General features: G+C 44.0%; 1 protein-coding gene and 1 pseudogene across 1 annotated transcript in view; one reads left to right on the forward strand and one right to left on the reverse strand.

Annotated features, from left to right (window-relative positions):
* Window positions 1–897: 897 nt before the first annotated feature.
* The window catches only part of Sntb2 (syntrophin beta 2), a 79,958-nt gene continuing 57,299 nt past the window's right edge, over window positions 898–23,556 (reverse strand). The window contains exons 4-7 of the mRNA XM_021170744.2: window positions 17,944–18,086; window positions 13,943–14,139; window positions 5,842–6,026; window positions 898–4,405 (exon numbers count right to left, since the gene is read on the reverse strand). Coding sequence (XP_021026403.1) covers window positions 4,313–4,405; window positions 5,842–6,026; window positions 13,943–14,139; window positions 17,944–18,086 — 618 coding nt within the window. The 3' untranslated portion in view covers window positions 898–4,312. The remainder of the gene's footprint in view (window positions 4,406–5,841; window positions 6,027–13,942; window positions 14,140–17,943; window positions 18,087–23,556) is intronic.
* Window positions 6,196–6,308, forward strand: LOC115031887 (U6 spliceosomal RNA; annotated as a pseudogene).

A 23,556-nucleotide genomic window follows, 5' to 3' on the forward strand; every position in this document is an offset into this window, starting at 1 on the left:
CTGCGAGTTAATATAACAACCATTTTTTCCCCCTAGTTGGTCTGGCCACTGCTGAAAAGAGTCAGGAAAATAGTTAATGTACTCCCTGTGGCTATTCGTTGTTTCTGAACACTGAACTGAAATTCTCACCTCTGATAAACTTGTCACTGATCAGCTGGATGTGGGTTTCTGCCTCTTTTTAGTGGTGTTCCAGAGGATTCCAGGGCCTTGCACATGCTCTGCTACTGAGCTAACCTCCAGGCTATCTCATTTTTAAAAAAAGGAGAACAGGTTTCAGAGCAGCTCCTTAGGCAGTCAATACCAAATTCCTCTTACATCACTATGGTGTGGAGCAACTCCACACCATAGAATTGAATGTACACAATCCCGACGTGTAGCATGATTTCTACCAACAACTACGTGCTTAAGTGAATATTTAGACAGTGAAAGAAGGAGCTTAAAGATGCTTCAGTATGGACTGTATCGACTTGTAAGGATTGTGTGTAGAGTCAAAATCATTCTAGATTACTAAGTAATTAAAACAAGGGCGTGGATTCAGCTAAAGTTTATATGACCTCAATTTTTTTCTATTGTACTGAGACAGGATCAGATGTAATCCAGCTGGCCTTGAATTGAGTACAGCTAATCTTGGATTCTTTGCCTGTGGCTCCCAAGTGCTAGGATTTTGTTGTTGTTCTGAGACAGAATCTTACTGTGTAGTCCTGGTGCCTGACAAACCTGGAATAGCTTCCAAAGTAAACTCAGACTACCACTGTAGTACTACACATTAAAATCTGTCCAGAGCAATGTGCTTAAGGTCTAAGTAACCTTGTATTTCATCTTCTCATTAGAGATAGGAGTTTATTTCCTTCCTTCCCTCCCTCCCTCGCTCCCTCGCTCCCTCCCTCCCTTCCTCCTTCCATTTCTTCATTCCTTCAGCCCCTGGACTTGGGTGCTGAGATCTCATCTCCAGTCCTCATGGCGGCGGCAGCCCTCTTTCTTACCCACGGAGCCCAGTTCATTCTTGGCACCTAGCGCTGCCAGCAGCCACGTGGGGACGGAGGCACAATATTTGCACATTTAAGTATCGTGTACAATCAATAGCATGAACCAGTGAGAATAATAATATACGGTCCGAGAAGGTGTCCAAGAAAAGATACAAAAGAAGAGAGAGTGCTGGAGTCTCCCACTCTTCCGGAACACTTCAGGACTGCTCACCTCTTCTAGCAGCTAGGGCTTTTAAGGAAGTCTAGCAGCTTTGACAGTGATTTGCATTAAAACACATGGGTAGATTCTTCCAAGGTTTTGAAAACAAACAAAGCCACATGCATTTAAATTAAACTAGAAGACTCTTGCGTTTCTTACAAGAGTTTAAGAAATCAGTAATTTTCCCCACACATTTTTGTTCATCAAAACCACTCATAGTAAAACCTTTCTGGGGAGTGGGGTAATCGTGTTCAGATTCCACATAGCTTAATTTGTTTATTTTTGTTTTATATTTTTGGTGATAACAGATAATTTCTTGTTTTGAAAGAATAAATTTTGGTTTATTAGCTGAGTGCATTTATTCAGCTGAACAAAACTTTGCTACCGTTCTGTCCAGGAGAATAAGTTAGGAAAACAAACACATCAGTAACAATGAGCTATTTGTTGGTTAGAGAGATTGTTCTACATATAAAAAATAAATAATTCAATCTCTCCTACCATGCAAATAATTTCCAGTAACAAACTTTGAGAGTTCAGACAAAAAAAAAAAAAAAAAAAAAAAAGGACAAACCCCCACCAGATACTATCAGACTTACCCTAGTCTAAAAAGTGCCAAACATGGCTTCAAAATAGGCAGATGGCATTTAAAGTAACATTTCTGATTGCCCATACATCTCCCAATATTTAACCTGGAACTGTCTATAGGTCGGTGACTTTAGTTACAATTATTAATAAATATGGCATATACACACAAGCATTTCTTTATATAAAATATTTGATACCAATTTCTAGGCAAGGCTTGTTGGTAACATCAGCTTCCTTTAGTCCTCTTTCTTATGGGGAGGAGAGCTCTCATCTGCAGGGTGACCTGGGATTGTGTGGAATGCACAGATGCCTAGGAAGTGGTCCATCCAACAGGAAGCGCTCCACAGTTTCCTGCCCACTCACACCCAGGAGCCCACAACATCCCCAATAATGTTCAAGATGAAAAATTAAAGACAATCTAGCTGATTCTATAAAAGAGGTGAATTATCAAAGATGCCCATTTTTAGTTATCATTTGAAAATAGTTTGCTGTATTTTGGCATTTGAGTACAAAATTGATAATATAGGTTTGTATCAAGGTGTCCCACACTCACAAAAAGCATTCCACTTGTGATTTAAAATTCCTAATTGACCACCTTCGGGGGTGGGGGATGCTACAGCTTCCGGAACAAGCAGTTTAAGACCTTGCTCTTGGTGCTCCTAATGACAACAAAATCACCCATAAGCCTTCATTTTATAAGCCTCAAATGACAGTATTAAAAACCCTGTGGGCCACAGGCCTCAGCCAGAAGAAGGGCACACCTTACCTGGCTGTCGTCACACCCACTTACAGCTCTTCTAAGGAACAGGGGGCAGAGGCTCTTGTCAATCTCCCTGGTGGTTCCGCCTTTCACACCCGCAGCTCAGTGGGGCAGGAGCCAGAGCTCTCTTTCTGCTGTAGCTCTGCTTTCTGCACTCAGAGCTGGGACATTTCTTCTTTTTCTTTTGAGTTGAAGATGTATCAGGGATGGAACCTATCTCAGGGTTATGACTTTCTCCCCAGCCGCTGGATACTGTGTGTCTGACTGCAGAGCAGGAGGCCTGACTCACTGACAGCGGAGGACAGCAGGGCGACACCTCTGCTTGGCATCTGCTCGTTCCTCTGGCTACCCTGCCAATCAAGGCAGCTCAGGCTCTGCACAAATACTTGTGTTTTCTTCCCTTTCACCCTCTACCCCATTTGAAGTGTCATATCCCTGTGTAGCACTCCAGAGAAATCTAGAATATGAGAGTTGTTTCTAGACATGTCTTCAGAGAGGTTAGAAAACCTCTAGAAAATATCAGATATTAATATTTCCTTTTTGTTCAGATTTGGGAGCTGTGCTAATCTTGAGGTTTTATGTAGAGTGTTTCAAGAGAAACAAACAGGATGGTCCTCCAGGTCACACTTACCCTGAGTCATGACAACACGTGGCCATGCTGAACAAAATGCAGGTGACTACCATGGTCTCGCTCTCATCATCCCGGCCACCCAGGGGGTGCTAGGAAACCAAGGTTAACCTTGAGCTGGAGGTGACTTGTCCTTACTACTTTGGGGCCACAAAAGACCAGTGCCAGGATCTCTCCTGGCCACCGTGCTCTGTGTCACTCAATACAGCATCTGTGCTACAAAGCTAACGTGACCCACAAAACTACCACCAAAAGATGCCATTAAGGAGCTGACCTCAAGGACGACTCCTGAAAGCCAGCTGGGATCCCAGGAACGGCAGTGAGACCCGGTCGTCCAACAGTCACTAATAAAGCTCCACTGACCCTACCCAAAGGCACATTTGGTAAGCAATAAGAAATGGCTTAGCTTAAGATGAGGATCTTTCAAAATAAACTGTAGACCATCCCCTGGCTCCTACCAAATATAAACTCAATATAAACTAAAGAAAGCAACACTCCTCTTTCAGGGCAGCATTTCCAACTTGCTTTTCAACTTGGACACCACAAAAAAGGGGAGTGAAGGCAAAGGCAACCAGACTGTGCAAGTTCTCAGTCCTAAAGGCAGCACTTATGGGTGGCAGAGCTGGTGCCAGATAGAGGTGGGGAGGGTGGGACAGGGCAGGGTCACTGTGGTGCAAGGACCTGTGTGGGATGTGCCTGAGGGACGGCAGCTGCACACTAGCACCGGAGAGCGACAGTCATCCCAGGAAGAGCTCAAGGCTATACCCAAATGATTCCTACACAAAGAAAAGAAGAGCCCCTTTTGGCTATCTGTTTATGTCCAAAGAGAAACCCAAAGAGCCAGACTTCATAACAGGGAAAAGAAACCTGATTACTTAGAGATCACATTATGAAATAAGACGATAAATCAATAGCTTTCATTTGGAGCTTATAACAGTTCTAGAATTTCTGACCAAGGCTGTGTGGGAAAGGTCGGCCCTTCCTAAAACCCTGTTGTGGCCCAGCAGTGGTCTGCAGGCCCTCAGGAAGGCACTGTGATGGGGCAGGAGCAAGGCTTCTGTTTGTGCTTCTTTGTTGTTACTTTTCTTTCTTTTCATCTTCTGAGGTGGAAATACTTCTTGTGACAGTCAAAGCTCTTTCTTCCCTCTTGCTGCTCACACAAGCAGTCCCATGCGAGTGACTTTGGCGGATAAGAACGTGTGCAATACAAATACAATCGGCTTTGGACAAGAATGCAGGTCCATAGTCTGTGGAGAAGAAACATGAGTTGTCACTGTAATACTCTTCCTCCTTTCCTTTCGTTCATGTACATCTGGCATTTGTCTGTGTGAGGGAGTCGGAGCCACAGGAACCCGAGTTACAGGCATTGTGATCTGCCATATCCATGCTGGGAACTGAACCTAGGCCCTCTAGAAGAGCAGCCAGTGCTCTTAACTGCTGAGTCATCTCTCTAGTTCTACACACACTTTATAAACAATGGTATTAAATACATTTAGATATGATGTTTCACTTTTGTTTTATTTTGTTTTTAAAAAGCAATCTTTGGGTAGGGGGGTGGGGGGAGGGTATGGGGGACTTTTGGGATAGCATTGGAAATGTAAACGAGGAAAATACCTAATTTTAAAAAAATAGTAAAAAAAAAAAAAGCAATCTTGCCCGGCATGGTGGCGCACACCTTTAATCCCAGCACTTGGGAGGCAGAGGCAGGCGGATTTCTGAGTTCGTGGCCAGCCTGGTCTACAGAGTGAGTACCAGGACAGCCTGGGCTACACAGAGAAACCCTGTCTTGAGAAAAAAAAAAAAAAAAAGCAATCTCATAAAGCCTAGGCAAACCTAGAGCTTATTCATAGCAGTAGATAACCCTGAATTCCTGAACTGCCCACCTGAATCTTCAAGTGCCATCATGCCCAGATGTGTGTGGTACAGGGGATCAAACAAAGGGCTTTGTGCACACTGGGCAAGCAGTCTACTAACTGAGCTACATTTCACACTTGAATTATAATTATGAATTTATGTGTGTATGTGTGTGCACATGAGTACCAAGTATGAGTACCATATGTGTGTGTGTGTGCGTGCGTGTATGTGCACATGAATACCAAAGGACAGCTTATGGAAATTGGTTCTCTCTTGGAGAGTCCCTTGTAGATCTTGAGGTTTGGTGGTGATAGCCTTTACTTGGTGACCCTTCTCTATGGCTCTCTTCATGGTCTTTTTTGAGACAGAGCCTCTCACTGGCCTGGAACTTGCCACAAAAGCTAGGCTAGATGGTCAACAAGGTCCAGGGATCTATATCCTGGCCTCCCTGAGGCTGGGATTACAAATGTGTGCTACACAGCCAGCTTTTTTAACATAGATTTTTCTGGAGGGGGATTGAACTCAGGTCCTCATGCATGTAGAGCAAACACTTTACTATCTCCCAGCTCGCAGGTAACACTTAAAAACCTAAACGGAATGTCAAGTGTTAGGCCCTAACTTCCTACATGGAGGCAAAGAGCAGTGAAGGCTGGGGATGGACGGAGCTCAGGGGTAAAGCTCCTGCCCAGCACACAGAGCCTTCAATTCACTAACTCAGATTCACAATAAAGGAACATAAGCAAGCCAACCAAGCAGAAGCCACGTGAGAGACAGGACGCTAGTGCAGACACCCCTGTCACTGTGCTCGTGGTTTCAGACCCATTCTCACCAGTTCTCCCTCAGGGCCACCAAAATCCAAATAGAGATTTCTGATTCCATCATCAGCAGACATCTTCAGCCGTTCAAAGGGATAGCGGTACAATATGCTGCTGGCGCCTCCATTGTCTCTGGTGATAGTGAACCCGTGTTCATAGTGGACAGTGAACCTTACCTCTTGGCCACTTAAGCTGCAGCCTGTCAAAGACAAGAAAAACTCATATATAATAAATAAAGATCCTATTTTAGTTATCAAGTAGAGAAGGATTCTTCTGGTTTCAGACAAGAAAAACAATCTTTTCTTGAGAATATATGAGGCCTAAGCTGCTTAAAATTTCCTAAAATAAGATTTTAAAAAGATTTATTATTCTGCACCTACTTTGACAGACAAATACTAAAATTGGAACAAATCAGGGAAGATTAGCATGCTCTTGTGCAAGGATGACACGGAAATTCATGGAACAGCGGATTCATATTTTACAAAGGCCTGTTACGATTTTCATTTAGACAATGTCCAGTGTATCCAGTTGGTAGGTAATTATGTACTCCCCCGATCTTCCTGCTTATCTGTTGGATTACAAGCACGGGCTACAAAGCCAGGCTGAGTTTTCTTTGTAACACAAGATCTTTCTGTGTAGACTTGGATGGCCTGGAACTTGATACGGAGACCAGGCTGACCTGCACTCAGAGATCCACCTGTCTCTGCCTCTGGAATGCAGGGATTAAAGGCATGTGTCACCACACCTGGTATTATTCTTAATTACATGCATATACATCTGTGTCAGGGGTATGCACATGTGAGACCAGAGTGCTGCTGTTGGAGCTGGAGTTACAGTTGGTTGTGAGTTACCTGACATGGGCACTGAGAATCAAACTTGAGTCCTTTGCACAGGCTCCATCCCACTAAGAGTACTAGGGCCCAAGTCAGCATCCTGACTGAAATGAGGTAAGATACAGCCTAACTCTCTTCAACTTCTGTCTCTGTTCAACTGGATAACAACTGTATGCAGTAAGGTGGAGACAAAGGGGCATTCTCTTCTCTCAAAGACTTTATAAATCTCTAACCAGTTGATAAACTGGCTAAGCAGTTCAGAGCACCGATTGCTTTACCGGAGGTCATGAGTTCAAATCCCAGGAGCCACTTGATGGCTCACATCGATCCATAATGAGAAGAAATAAAGAACCGGAGCAAGAGGGGGAAAAATCTCTAACCATATGAGATAGAATATATGAAACAAGATGACACTCAAAACTGAGCTAAGGCTGAAGTCAGAAAAAGGTGTCTAGGATGGGAATTCAGAAAAACCCTAAAGAAAAGATAAAACTAGCCGGGAGGGGCTAGTGCATGCCTTTAATCCTGGTGCTTGGGAGGCAGAGGCCAGCCTGGACTACAGAGCCTGCACAAGAAGGAAGAAGCAAAGGCAAAGATACCCTTCTGAGTTGCAACATGCTTCGGTTGGGATCTGGGAAGGAGAGATTATCAATCAAAAGTTTATGCTCCATAAGAGTCATGAGGTGGCTGCTGTTCAAAGAATACAACTGGGGCTGCAGTGTAGCATGCTCACCTAGGAATTAGGCCTAGGTTTAATCCCGGTACCACAGAAAACAGAACAAACACTGCTAGCACACACACACACACACACCACCCCAACAAAGCTGGCTGCAAGATGACTCAGTGGGTAAATGGTGCTTACTTCCAGGCCTATTCCATCCCTGGACCCACACGATGGAAGGGAGAGGGCAGACTCACAAACTGTCCTCTGACCTCTCTCACTCTCAGGAACTAACGTAAATTTAAATTCTCAATCAAACAAAGATACATCTAAATCAAAACAGAAACGCTGCCCACTGGGTGTGGGCACATACGCCTGTAATCTCAACACTGAGCTAAGTGGGGGAGGTTGGAGAGTCAATAATCTAAGGCTAGCGTGGGCTCCAGAGCGACACTTAAAGATCAGAGCTGAGCTGTGCTTCTCTGTTTTAACAAGAAAGGCTCCTGAGGCAGTCATCACATGTAGCTGACACACTCTCTCACTGGATGAGTTCATGCAGCTGTATGTTAGCAAACCAGGAAGGTGAGAAACAGATAAAAAGTGGTGGTGTCCTCTCTGTGCCATGTGAAGTGAATGTTGGACAACAGACCATTAGGTATTCTCAGGAAAGGAACCGAGTGGCCAAGGAGCAAACATTGGCGAAATCAGCACTATCTCTACATGAATGGCTGAGGGGTGGGATGGGTGGGTAACAGCCATACCCTAACCAAGACACCCACAGTATGGTCCTACTAACATCTCTGAAGCCAGAGTGTAGTGAGGGGACTGGGGTCTAAAGGGTTAGCTCTAATCTAGTTCAAGATGGCTCAGGTTCTTCCAGTCCTGGCTGTGGACAGGCAGGAAGTCACAGTCAGGAAAGGGAAGCCATCAACCCCACACCAGGCTTGTGTGAGAGTCTTCCCACATGGCAGGAGAGCACTGAGCTACACTCCCAGGCCCCGAGATCCCCACATGTTCTATTTGAATGGTGTTGCCTTAGGAGGGAAGGAGGCAAAGCAAACTGCACATGAGAAACTTTTGAAAACCAGAATCTTGTTTATGGTTATGGCAACCTTGAAAAGGAGCAGGGAAGATCATACTGAGTATGTTTATGTCTAGACACTGGGTACTTATCTATTTTGTGGTATGTGTGCCTTGCACACACACATATGCAAGCCACAGCGGGCATGTGCAAGTTCCAGGCCAAGAATTGGAAGTGGTTCCCTCACTCTGCCAAGTGGCTAAAGGGATGGAATTCAGGCTGTCGACGGTCCTCACACGCACACTGAGCCATCCAGCCCTAGTTTATTTTATACTTTTTGTTTTATTTATTTTTATGTGGATGAGTATTTTGTCTGCATTTATGTCCCTGTATCACATGCAGGCCTGGTTCCCAGAAGGCCACATTGGATCCTCTGGAATTAGGTAGCTGGGAGCTTCCATGTGGAGACTAGGAATTGAACCTATCTCTTTTAGAAGAGCAGCCACTGAGCCATATCTCTAGCCCCTTATTTTACTTTAGTCTCAGTGTAGCTCAGGCTGGCCTGAGTAGCCAAGAATGACCTTGCACTTCAGGTGTCCTGTGTCCACCTCTCAAATACTGTGTCCTAGTTAGCGTCAGCTGTCAATCTGACAGTCTAGAGTCATCTGAGGGAGTCTCAATTAAGGGATTACCCAGATCAGATTGTTCTGTGACCATGTCTGTGAGGGCCATAACTGACGACTGGTGTGAGAGGTTCCAGGCTATGTAAGAAAGCCAGCTGAGCCTGAACCTGGGAGCAAGCCAGCAAGCCTACAGCAGTATTCCCTAGTTCTCCCCTTGGGCTCCTGTGCTGACCTCTCAGTGACGGATTGTGATCTACAAGTATAAGCCAAGTAAGTCCTTTCTTCCCCCAAAGTTGCTTGTGGTCAGGGTTTTTGTTGTTGTTGTTGTTTTTCTAGACAGGGTTTCTCTGTATAGCCCTGGCTGTCCTCGAACTCACAAATCCACCTGCCTCTGCCTCCTGAGTGCTGGGATTAAAGGTGTGCGCCACCAACCCCCGCTGTAGTCAGGGTTTTTATCACAGCAACAGAAAGGAAACTAGAACATGCTGGGATTACAGTCGTATACCATCAGATCTGGCCTAGGTGGTGCTGAGGTGGTGCCGGGTCCTCATGCATAGCTGATAAACATTTGACAACTCTACCTTCAGTTACCAGCATTAACCGCTTAAGAAATAAATACTCAACTTCCTCTAACCACTCCTTTTTCTTTTCCTCTCCACAGCATACTTTTTTTTTTTTTCTCTCAAGACAGGATTTCTCTGTATAGCCTTGGCTGTCCTGGAACTCATTCTGTAGACCAGGCTGGCCTCAAACTCAGAAATCCACCTGCCTCTGCCTCCTGAGTGCTGGGATTAAAGGTGTGTGCCACCACACCCGGCTTACAGCGCACTTCTTGAAAGAACTGCCCGCACCCATGGCCTCTGCAGTCTGCTCCTCTCTCTCGTCACATTTTTCCATGTCTCTCCGAGAGGACACCAATTATATCTCCAAGTTGCTAAATCCAACCAAATGATACCACAGGTTGGTTATCTACCCTGTCTCTATTTGCATCACTGGTTAGGAAAACCTATCTCAGAAAACAAAATGAAACAATTTTAGTTTTTTTTTTTTTTTTTTTTTTAAAGATTTATTTATTTATTATATGTAAGTACACTGTAGCTGTCTTCAGACACTCCAGAAGAGGGCACCAGATCTCGTTAAGGATGGTTGTGAGCCACCATGTGGTTGCTGGGATTTGAACTCTGGACCTTCGGAAGAGCAGTCGGGTGCTCTTACCCACTGAGCCATCTCACCAGCCCAACAATTTTAGTTTTAAAAAACAACAACAACAAAAAAGATGTTGTGGGGCAAGGGAGATGGCGAAGTTGGTAAAAAGCATGGGCTCCTGCTTTACACCCCAGCTCCCATATAAAACACCAGGTGTGGGCTGGGCGTGGTGGAGCACACCTTTAGTCCCAGTACTTCTGAGGCCAGCCTGGTCTACACAGAGAAACTCTGTTTTGAAAAAAACAACAAAGAAAAAGAAAAACAAAACAAAACAACAACAACAAAAAACTAAACCAAAAGACAATAGTACAAAACCTAACTCCCTTCCCCCACCCCCTCCAAAGCCAGTGTGGTGCTGCACATCTGTAATCTCGGTGCTGGGGAGGGGAGAGGCAGATTCTTAGGCCTTGATGCCCAGCCAGCAGAGCCTAAAAGATGGGCCCACAATGCACTGACAGCTTCTATCTCCAAAGCAAACAAGTCACCAAGACCTCTCAGCAGTTAGGAGGATTTGCTACCAAGCCTGAAGACTTGAGCCCTGGCACTCACAAGGAAGAGGAGAACCAGCCCCTGCATGTGACCCCCATACATGGCATACACAGGACATAAATGTAACAAAAATTAAAAGTAAATCAAAGAGGGTAGCTATTGAGGAACACAATCCTGGTTGACCCATGACTTCCATAGACCCGTACATATACACAGCCAACACAAATAATAAATTAAAAACACTGTAAACCAGAAGAGGGACTGTGATGGCTAGTTTTATGTCAACTTGATACAAATTAGTCATCAGAAAGGAAGAAGTCTCAATTGAGAAAATGTCTGCATAAGATCAGACCTAGAGAAGCAGTTTCTTAACTAGTGATTGCTGGGGGAGGGGCCACTGCTGGGCTGGTGGTCCTGGACTCTATAAAAAAGCAGGCTAAACAAGCCACGGAGAGTGAGCCCATGAGCATCCTCTTACATGCCCTCTGCATCAGCTCCTGCTCCAGGTTCCTGCCCTGCATGAGTGCCTGCCTTCACTGGTCTCAGTGATAAACTGTTCTATGGAACTGTGAGTGAAATCCCTTCTTCCCCAAGTTGTTTTGGTCATGACGTCTCATCACAGCAATAGTAACGCTAAGACAGGGACGATGGGGAGAGAAGAGGAACAGTGTGGGAAGAGAGAGTGATGGTGGATGAACAGGGATGTTTGTGCATGAAAATGTCATGGTGACTGGAGGGGGGTCCATCTCAGGGCCTACAGGACTCCAGTCCCAAGTGATCCAACCCTCTTCTGGCCTCCATGGGCACGGCATCCATGTGGTGCACACACATAATGAAATCAATATTATGTTAGCTAGAAAATTAAAACAATTTAGTTTTGGTAAACTTCACAAAGCACTGCTAACGTCTATCTAATGCACACCAGCCAACAGTAACACCATTTCTCTGATACCTCTTTCTTTTGCTTCCATGACACTCACCATCCCCACAATTTGGTTTTCATTCCTATGTCTTACACTCATAAGTGGAAGGGAACATTGTTTTTTTCACATCACAGGACATTACAGAATAGAAAGACACACTACGTTAACATACTAAAGCCAGGAGTCAATCGGGGTTACACTGAAATGAATGTCAATCATATTACATATTACCTATTTTGTATTTTTGTGTGCATGCACAGGTTACCTGTGTGTAGAGACCTTATGAATTGGTCCTCCTCAGGTGCTATCCACTTTATGTTTTGGAAACAGGGTCTCTCGTTGGTCTGGGCTCACCGATTTGGCTAGACTGGCTGGCCAGTGAGTCCTAGGGATCCCTGCCTTGACCTGCCCAGCACTGGAAGTACACACATGAGCCAGTGCAGCTGGATGTCTACATGGGTTCTGGTAACTGAACTTGGGCCTTCATGTTGTGTGGCAAGCACTTTACCTTCCCAGCCCATGCCTGTTTGTTTATTCTTTCTGTAGTGCTGAAGCCCGAATCCCAGGCCTCTCCATGGCGCTACTGAGCTCTGCTTCCCATCTCCCAGTCTGTATTTCTTAAAATCAAAGACTGGTGTTGAGAGACCTCCTAATAATGTTTTCTACAAATCCTGCTTCTACTACTCTGGGTTCAGTTGTTTAGTTATTTTGTAGTTTTAAGTGGTTTCAATGTTTCTGGAGAGTCCTTTGATCTGACCCTATAGCACAGCAGGAGACAGATCAGAGCAAGAGGGGGAGGAAAGGAGGGAGGGGAGACACACACACATACACACACATCACATGGGGTGGGGGGTGGGGAGAGAGAAAGAGAGACAGACAGACAGACAGTCACTCTGATTGACTCAGGCTTTTTGAGCATTATAGGACAACTTTGAAGGGAGTAGGCCCCAGAAATTGACAACGAAGGTGACTATTTTATTACTAGAAGAAAACACCAGGAATTTATGCTCATTGGTAAGCAGAAACTTTTAAAAACAACAAATTATGAACGGCTGGGGTAGCATCCCTGGTCAATGGTGTAAGAAAAAACCGCCTTATTAGTCTCTCCACAAACTAACTACAGAGAACAACAGGATGGCGTTCTGTCCTCTGCTCACAACTCTCGGGTCAGGGACAGGGAGTAGGTCCTATTTACTTTACCTCTATCACTATAAAGCCTAGCTCTTGGTAAATAGTGCTCAGCAACTATCTGTTGACTTAATGAATGAAGGGGACCGATACTGTCTGTCCTTCAGGTATTTAATCCGGTGAGGAGTATGAGTCATCTGGAGAGGGAAGGAGGGGCTTAAGGCACTGGCTGTATATAAATAAGACCGCAATTCAAATCCCAGCCACACTGACCCTTGTTTCATGAAACGGAAGGGCAAACTGGAATACCTGTATGTTTACAGAGTGTCTATGAAACACCAAGTTCATAATGTCTAGCCACCAGGGGGAACAAAGCAACCAGCAGGAACTCGCCACTAGAGGGAGTGCCCAGAGTGGAAATGAGGCAACCAACTCCTGAATGTTGGACATTTTCAAGCTTTTGAAGAGAAACTCCTACTCCATACTCGTTATTTTCCACAGCCACAAACTGCCAGATACTTGTATTTAAGGACGTATGGATGGCCTTAAGTACCAAATCTTCTTAACTGTAGTCAGTGCATCTAATTCTTATTGCCTGGGTTCTTATACTATTAAATGTAGATTACAATGATACACAGAGAAAAAGCCACGTGGTAGTATGGTGGCCAGTGCTACGTGGCAGGCGTGGGAAAGGTCTGGTACTGATTTCCTCCACCACCACTTCAGCTACCATGTTTTAATAGCTTACAATTGGCATGCAAAAACAAGGGTTTTACTTTACAGCTGAGTAACTTCACCTAATTACTATTAGGGGGCAGGAGAGATGGTTTATAGCTTTTAAAGGTTCATCCTTTGGTTTTCTAAAGGATTCCAGTTTGATTCTCAGCACCCACAAAAGCAAATTCTGTTTCACTGCACACTCATGGCATGCACACACAAGGAAATGTGCACACACTGATAAAGATAAGGCTTGAAAAAACTAATAATTATGGTTAGAATCCAGGGCAGGAATGAGAGTGCACACCTGTGACCCCAGCACTGGGGAGATGGAGGCAGGGGATCAAGAGTGCCAGGCTGGGCTCTGTCAAAAACAAGCAGGAAGGAAGGAAGTTAGGAAGGAGGGAGGGAGAGAGAGAGAGGGTGAGAGGAAGAGGGAGGGAAGAAGGGAGGGGAAAAAGAGAGAAAGAGAGAGAGAGAGGGAGGGAGGAAGGCCAAACAAAAGTATCTCTACCTAGGGAGACTTCCTTGATCAGCTCAGCAGCAGCATGGCAGCCCTGAACAAGTATTCGGGTCCAGGTCGACAAATCCCGATGAGTTTCAACCCTGAAGAGATGCATCTCAATGCCCTGCCGAGAGCCCGTCCTGGTAGCAAAGGTAAGGTCAGATCCAAGGGAGGGTGACCGACATCCAGAACCTGAATGAACCAACCTAGGACCACAAATACAACAGAAAGCTAAGGTGATCATTACCTTCAGCAGTTTTTGGATGAATGCATTTCAAAGCCAAATTATGATATATTTTTTAAAGATTTATTTATTTATTTTATGCATATGAGTACACCACCATTGCTCTCTTCAGACACACCAGAAGAGGGCACCAGACCTCATTACAGATGGTTGTGAGCCAACATGTGGTTGCTAGGAATTGAACTCAGGACCTCTGGAAGAGCAGTCAGTGAGTCATCTCTCCAGCCCCAAATTATGATATTTTGATATCCTTTAATCTGATAGAATAATCCCTGGTGTCACAGGAGGCAGAATATTACTTACTGTCTTCATAAAGAAAATACCTACCAACAGAAAAAGAGATGCAGAAAATTCTTCCGGGGGCTAGAGAGATGACTCAGGTTAAGAACACCTGCTACTCTTCCAGAGGACCTGTGTTTGATAGATGGCAGTTCAAAACCATCTCCTATACCCTCTTTTGTCTTCCATAGGTACCAGGCACACACACGACTCACAGACATACATAGAGGCAAAACATTCATTTACAGAAAAAAATGCTTAATTTCAGGCCAGCCTAAAACAAATCAAAACACCACACACAAAACAAACAATGGCACGTCCCATTCAGTGAACTAGGAGAGGAAGTCACATGATCAGCTATCACATGGATGAACTTTGAGGATTTTATATCAAATGAAATGAGCATCACAAAAAATCCAAAACATGCATGCTCTCCTTATATGCAGCATCGAAACCTTATCCGGATTTATAATTTCCCTTGAAAAACAGATTTTTATTACAGGCAACAATTATCACCAGTGTTTTCCTTAGGTGACAGATCACTTCAGTCATTTTAGACACAGACCTGAGCATGGTGGGCTATTAATCAGCCCCTCCTCCAAGGCGAAACTGAAGTTCATGAGGAGCAGCTGGAGCTCAGCTCAGGACTCAGTAACACCAGCCCTTTTCCTTGCAGCACGGCTCACCAGATCATACTTCAGAATGAAGCACAAGCAATTTCTCAGCTTAATAATTCATATTTCATCATGTAGAATTTTAAAAAGATGAATAAAGCTGATAATTTGTGCTCTGTGTGTGTGTGTGTGTATGTGTGTGTGTGTGTGTGTGAGAGAGAGAGAGAGAGAGAGGAGCGAGCTTGTGTCTGTGTGTACCTGAACTTATGTGGAGGGACATCAGGTGTTCTGTTCTATGACCTTATTCCCTTGATACAGGATCTCCTACTGCACCTAGAGTTAGTTTATGGCCAGAAAGTCCTAGCAATCCTCCTGTCTCATCCTTCTATAGCATGGGGGCTACAGGCTTCCTCTCTGGGTGCTGGGATCTGAGCTCATGTGTGCTCACAACAAGCACTCTCACCACTTGAGCATCCCCCTCTGCCCCCAAACTGAATTCTTACTACTTCAGTAATAATAATAATAATAAAGTTCAACTGGCTCCCCACACCCAAAATCCATTTGGGGGAAAACAACGTGTTCTGTGCATGTGACAGATCACCAATTGCCCTGAAACAGGTAAAGGTATCAGTATTTTAACTTACCCTCAGGACAACTGTCAGCACAGTGAAAACCACAAGCAACATTTTTAGTATTATTGGGAGATACATTTAAACTTACAGACTTGCCTATGGAGTTACCTCTGAGAGCCAACCGTGTTACTAAACATGCTGTAGACGTTACATGCCAGGTGCACATGAGCTAGCTCAGAAAGAGTTAAGTTTTACATTTACTCTACACATGATCCACCTAAGAGGGAGCACAGAGGAAAGTACCACATTCAGTCTGATTGCTAATCCCACACTAGACATTACAAAATATCAAGTCTAGGGGGATATTTTCCTCTTAGATTTGATTTTGAAATATTTGGCAGAGAGGATCTAATTCAAACCAGCTGCTGGATTTGGGGAACAGCCATTGGTTAGAACACACTGCCAAATGTCCCCCACCCCCACTTTTGTGGGGAGGCCAGATGAGCTCATGCAAAGATGAGCTTTAACAGTTTTGGCCACCATATTAGTCTCATAAGCTCAATCCTACCATGTCCACATGGTACAGTAGCCATGGCTCTCCCAGTCAAAGGCAGCAGGACATCCATGTCTTTCCACCCATGCTGTGTGCCTAGCTTTGATCTTAGGGAAGATCTAAAATAAAAATTCCCTTCAACACCTCTAGGCATTACTTAATTCCTCACTGGCCAAAAATGTTGTGTATTGAGAGAAAAAGGGGGGGGGGAAGGGAGAGTTGATTCCTAAGATCTAAATATGTAATCCAAATAAACTTACTGTAGCTCCTGTTAATTTACACCACTCTAACATTACTTGATCTTAAGTTTGAAGCATAGTTACTTTTTTTTTTTTTTTTTTTGAGACAGGGTTTCTCTGTATAGCTCTGGCTGTCCTGGAACTCACTTTGTAGACCAGGCTGGCCTCGAACTCAGAAATCTGTCTGCCTCTGCCTCCTGGGTGCTGGAATTAAAGGTGTGTGCCACCACCTAAGCTCAGGCTTTGTGAGGAGCACAGGAATCAAGCACAGTGGGACATTCTAAGATGAAGTCATAGTTTTTGATGTCAAGAGAGCCTTATTTCAGTGAAGGCATGGAAACCCAGTCTTCTATAAGATGCGTCTCCTCTGCGGGTAGGGAGGGATGAGGGTGACTACACCATCTCAGCTCTGAAGGCCAGGAGATGCTGTAGCTCTGTGGTGGCTGAGGAGCTCCAGCTCTGAATGAGAGAAACTCTAGTAAAGCTACTGACACTTTAAACTCTGTTTTCATGAAAAGAACGAGACCATGCCTCACACTGACAATACATCTTTACTCCCAGTACTTGGAAGGCAGAGGCAGGTGGATCTCTATGCGTTCTTGGCTACCCAGGCCACATACTGAGTTTTAGGCCAGCTAGGACTACACAGTGAAAGCCTGTCAGAAAAAAAAAATAATAAATTTATGATGATGATGATGATGTTCAAAACAGGAAACTTGCAGTGCTCTCTATGGGGCACAGGTGATGGTTCCATCCCTTCCCTCTCTCAGTACCAAGTACTTTCTCTGAGTAGCCCTCACCTGCTTTAATGAAACCAGATTATCATCCACTTGTTCTTTCTGCAAATGACAGCTCATGCTCAGTACTGAACAGACTTCTCATAGACTCTGGTTTACTGCACTGAGAGAAACTTCGAAATGATTTCTGAATCCACAGCTTGTGGGGCTTTTCAGGTACACCAACAGCTGACTCTTTAGCAACCAAGTAAACTTTGGATGTGCTTGTAGTTGTGGCTGCTATCTCTTAAGACATCCCAGATGTACACTTCCCAATTGTTCTCCTCCCACTCCCTGCATCTGGGACGTGGGGAAGATTCCTTGGCTCCAGACAAAGCCATGCTCACTTCTATGTGCTCCTTTGCTGCAAGGACACTTTGGCTGAGTTGAGCAGTTATCCACTGTACCACATTCTGGTTTAAATGATTTCATCACTTACTCAAAAGGCTGCTGCAATTTCAGTGGTTTTTAGTCACAGTCAATAATAAAAAACAAAACAAAGCCACCCCAAACCCCTTATTATCTCCATGACTAAGCAAGCATTCACACACACACACACACACACACACACACACACACACATACACCATGAGTAACTGAAACAATTTACCCAGTAAGTTGGGGAAACAAACCATTGTCTATACCAGCTTCTCCAGTGCTATCTTAGGTATTAAAGGCAGCAACATTCACTTTATCCTTCATAGACTCAGAGTATTTTTTGCTTTTGTCTTACCTTGTGGCAACAAGAGGGTAGCTATGACACGGTGATGCCCAGGCATCTCTTGTCCAAGGCATGCAGTCATAAAGTAGCAAGTCCTTCTCAGTCACAGCCATGAGAACAGGCCTCCACTGCTGTCGCCCACCATCCAGCTTTGCCTGTCACAGTGGTGAGAGACGGAATCAGAGCCAACTATAAGTTTCTTGCAGAAGTGACCTGGGCGCAGGCCTAACACTGGGGGCCTTTGCTTCCCTCCCTAACAGACTTGAGATACGAGATGATCCCTATGAGTTTTCTCCCACAGGTCAGGAGGCATGAAGTGGTGTTTGAAAAGCTCACTCCTAACAGGTCAGACGCATCATCTAGTGAAATGGCCATTCTACCCCATTCTATAACAACTGAGCAGCACCAATTAATATACAGTTATGTTCTAAAGGATAAAAGTTTCCACATGTCTAATGTATGGTATCTTTTAAAAAACCGGGTGGAAATTCATGTATTCTATTGCAGAATCTATACATCAATGTTTTGATTAAAATCTACACTAAAGAAGCCGAGTGAGGGCTGGAGAGATGGCTCAGTGGTTAAGAGCACTGACTGCTCTTCTGAAGGTCAAATCCCAGCAACCCCATGGTGGCTCACAACCATCCGTAATGAGATCTGATGCCCTCTTCTTGTACATCTGAAGACAGCTACAGTGTACTTAGATATAATAATAAATAAACCTTAAAAAAAAAAAAAAAGCCGAGTGAGGTGTGTTACGTGCCTGTAACCTTACCACTCAGGAGGCTGAGGCAGCTAGATCTCTACGAATTCATGTCCAGCCTAAGTTATATAGTGAGACTTTGCCTCAAGAAACAAAAGATCTTACTTACACTTAAAAACCACATTGTACATTGTCATCTAACACACAAAATGTGTATTGATACTTTAAATATCTTAGAAGACATTCCAAAATAACACACTCTGTATATCACAGAAAATTTATTTATTTATTTATTTGTTTATTTGGTTTTGAGACAGGGTTTCTCTGTGTAGCCCTGGCTGTCCTGGAACTCACTCTGTAGACCAGGCTGGCCTTGAACTCAGAAATCTGCCTGCCTCTGCCTCCCAAGTGCTGGGATTAAAGGTGTGCACCACCACTGCCTGGCATGTTACAGAAAATTATAACCTATTTCTTTTAAATGTTTACCATGATCAATGAGATGGTTCGTCACTTAAACAGTGCTCGCTATATAAACCTGATAACCTGATTTTGACCCTTGGAGCTCATGGTACATAGAAAAAACTGACTCGCAAAACTTTTCCTCTGACCTCTCCACGCCTTCACTGGGCTCATATACACACAAATCAAACGCACACGCAATAATAAGTAAAGGATGGCCATAATGGAGATTGTCTTTCCGACACTCTGATTTGAACATGGCACCTCATTCTAGGCAATGGCTACACTGTTGAACTATGTCCCCAGCGCTACACTGTGTTCTGGAAAACATAAAAGCCAGAGTTCTCCAGTGTATTTAGGAAGCACAGGCTTTGGCTTCAAATATACACGTGTTTATCTGCACAAAGCTGTTTTCCAGGAAGACAGCCACCTACTACTTATTCACACGGCAAGGTCCAGGGCCAAAATGGAAAAGACTCTTCTAGAAAAGCCCTGTCACCATCAAAAGCTTCACCCTCGGAGCCCTCCAGGTTCCCTGACTGCCGCCAGGAGAACTCACGTTGGTGAATAACTTGCCTCTGTGAAAGCTGTCACTTTTGTTATTGTTGTTTTTTACTTTCTTTAAGACTTTGAAGGGGACTGGAGAGATGCTCTAGTGGTTGAGAGCACTGGCCACACTTCTAGAGGACCTGAGTTTTACTGTGGCAGCTCACAACTGTCTTGTAGCTCCAGTTCCACAGGATTAAAAACTGCCCTCCTTCTGGCCTTTATTGGCACTAGTTATTCAGGTGGTACAAAGACATGCATGTAGGCAAAAACATCCAAACACATTTAAAAAAAAAAAAAGGACTTCTGCAAGTAATTTAGTTGTGGCAGAATACTTTTTTGTGTGTGTTTGTTTGTTTGTTTTTTTTCGAGACAGGGTTTCTCTGTGTAGCCCTGGTTGTCCTGGAACTCACTTTGTAGACCAGGCTGGCCTCGAACTCAGAAATCTGCCTGCCTCTGCTTCCCGAGTGCTGGGATTAAAGGTGTGTGCCACTACGCCCGGCGTGGCAGAATACTTTAAACACACACTTCAAATCTGAAAAAGCCTAAGGCATTTGGTTCTGAGTTGTAACTTTGGTTTGGTTTTGTTTGAGTCAGGATGGGGTCTCTCTATGTAGCCCTGGAACTCACCAGGTACACTAAACTGGCCTCAGCCTCTCACGAACCACCACGCCTGACATGTACTAAAAACATTTAACTCAGGGTCTCTGATTCTTCTGAGACAGGGTCTCACTTTGTAGTTCTGGCTGGCCTTGAACTCACAGACATCTCCTTATTTCTGCCTTCTGAGTGCTGGGATTAAAGGCATGCACCACCATACACTTCTGGGTTTCTTTTCTCTTAGTCAAAGCTGATTTCAGAAGCAGAAAATGAAGTCTAGCCTATGAGAAGACCAATGCACTCTAGTTTCCTAAGATTCTCATCTCTGACTAGTTGCAACCTGGTAGGAGAATACCAGTTATTAGGCATACTGGGCCATGTCTATAAGCTCAGCCAGCAGCTGAAAAGTGATGGCAGGAGGATTATACCAGCGATTAAAGGTCAGTTTGGGCTACACAGAAAGTTCAAGACCTACTAGAGCTATAGAAATCCTTCCTCTACAAAACAAACAGTGAGGGCCAGGAAGACGGCTTAGCAGGAAGAGGTGCTTGCTTCAACCCTACAGTTCAGTCTCCAAGACCCACAAAGGTAGATTCCCTTAAGATGGCCCCTGTCTTTCAAAAGAGAGATCCTTACTTTCTGGATCATAAAGCTTCTGAAGCAATTTCTAGATTACAGTACTAACCCTGTGTCCCAAGACTGCTATGGATAATATTCATATCCCAATAGGGAAGGCAACACCAATTTATCTCCCCAAAGAGTTAAAATGACACAAGGATTAATTTCCTCTACCTATGGTCTAAGGTAGTCCAAACTGGCCTCATACTTAGTTATGTAGTTAAGGATGACTTTGAACTTCTAATCCTAATTCTATCTCCAGAGTACCTCCAGGGCTATAGCCATCATCATGCTAAGTTTACATAGTATTGGAGTTCAAACCCAAAGCTAAGCAAACACTCCACCAACTGAGCTACATCCTGACTCCAATAATCTTACTTTAAAAAAAAAAAAAGATTTATTTATTTATTATATGTAAATACACTGTATTCAGACACACACCAGAAGAGAGCATCAGATCTCATTACAGATGGCTGTGAGCCACCATGTGGTTGCTGGGATTTGAACTCAGGACCTTTGGAAGAGCAGTCAGTGCTCTTGACCACTGAGCTATCTCTCCAGCCCCTAATAATCTTACTTTTTTTCGAGACAGGGTTTCTCTGTATAGCCCTGGCTGTCCTGGAACTCACTTTGTAGACCAGGCTGGCTTTGAACTCAGAAATCCACCTGCCTCTGCCTCCTGAGTGGGATTAAAGGCATGTGCCACCACACCCGGCTAATAATCTTACTTTTAAACATGAAATTTTCCACCAAATTACAAGAGAAAATTTGAAGTCTATATTAGATTATATACATTAAATGTGTTTCTTCCCAAAGAAGATACTTTAGGCCCTTAATATCAATAAGTAAGTAATGTCAATTTCCAGAGAGAGCTGGGGAGAAAACATTCTGCTTCATTTACAAGTTGTTAAAAGTGTTGGTTCTTGGGGTATAGAGACGGTGCAGTGGTTAGAGCACCTACTGCAATGCAAAAGACCTGTGTTCAGTTCTTAGCATCCACATGGCTACTCAGTCTGTAAAATTCCAGTTCTGGGGGATTTAACATATTCTTCTGACCTCCTTAGGCACCAGGTGCACATATATATACATGCAAAATATTCACATATTAAAAAAATATTAGAAGTGTTGATTCTTTGGCAATTTTAGATTTTTTATCTTTTTAGAGGCAGGGTCTTTTGGAGCCAGGTTGTCCTTAAACTCCCTAAGTAGCAAAGAAGGTCTTAAATTTCCTAATTTTCCTGTCAGGAAACCCATCAGGAACATGGGTTTGCAGATATGCCCAGATTATACAGTGCTGGGGACTTAGTTTTTGAAAAGTTCAGAAGTTTAAAAGGGAAAAGAAAAAAGCCGGGTGTGGTGGTGCATGCCTTTAGTTCCAGCACTTGGGAGGTAGGCGATTTCTGTGAGTTCAATGCTAGCTTGGTCTACAAAGTCCAGAACAGCCAGGACTATTTACTCTGAGAAATCTGTCTTGAAAAGTCAAACAAGAAAGAAAGAAAAGAGAGAAAAGAAAAGAAAAGAAAAGAAAAGAAAAGAAAAGAAAAGAAAAGAAAAGAAAAGAAAAGAAACAAAGAAGAGGAAGAGGAAGGAGGAGGAGGATTGCCAGCATCTAAAGTTGCACCAGGGGCAGCACTTGACCACTCACTAAACCCTAAGCTCAGGTTTTCAGCCCTGCCCCGGCTGACAGTGAGGGCTGCACTTCCATGTTGTATGTGCACTTGTCAGAACCTGGGCTCTAAGAGCTGTGCACTCCAGCACCCACTTAGGCCTTCTTGACTCTTCATTTTTCAGTTATGAACTAAACTGAATCTTGTTTAATGCCTTCTAAAATATCCCCCCCCCCCCCCCCCGGCATTGGAGATTAAACCAGAGGCCTTGTGTGTATCAGACAAGTGGAGTAGTATCTCCAACTCTATAATTTATACATTTTAAGTTCTTCTAGTGCAGGAATATAAACAAGAGACTGTCGCCCCTAAGAACACTGCCAGTGCTCCACAGTAAGAGTAGAGAAATTGCGACCTCTGGGTCATATCCACCCTTCAACCTGTCTTTCTAAATTTTACTAAAATTTACTCTCTTGATGTCTGAGATTGATTGCTCGCTATTACAGCAGAGTCAAAGTATGTGGCTATGTTCTATTAACACAGACCCAGAATCCCATTTAAAGACTTACTTATTCTATTTGTGTGTGTGTGTGTGTGTGTGTGTGTGTGTGTAGATGGTACACAGAGGCCAGGAAAGGGTGTTAAAATTCCTTGGAACAGCAGTTACAGGGTTTTGTACAATGCTCAGCTTGTTATGTGGGTGCTGGTATCTGAATCTGGTCTTCATGATTGTACAGAAAATATTCTTAACCACTGAGACTCCTCCAGTCCCTTAACCCTAATCTTTTTTTTTTTTTTTTTTTTTGTTTTTTTTTTTTGTTTTTCAAGACAGGGTTTCTCTGTGTAGCCCTGGCTGTCCTGGAACTCACTCTGTAGACCAGGCTGGCCTCAAACTCAGAAATCCGCCTGCCTCTGCCTCCCGAGTGCTGGGATTAAAGGCGTGCGCCACCACGCCCGGCTACCTTAACCCTAATCTTAAATCACAAAAACATCCCATGCTGCTTAGAAGGAAAAATGGTAACAGGAAACTTCTTTTAGTTATAGTTCGATGATACATCAAGGTTAATTCTGCTGCTAGGGATGATGACATGATGA

The sequence above is a fragment of the Mus caroli genome, unplaced genomic scaffold, assembly GCF_978045245.1.
Source record: "Mus caroli unplaced genomic scaffold, Mus_caroli_1 scaffold_10, whole genome shotgun sequence".
Classification (NCBI taxonomy): Eukaryota; Metazoa; Chordata; class Mammalia; order Rodentia; family Muridae; genus Mus; species Mus caroli.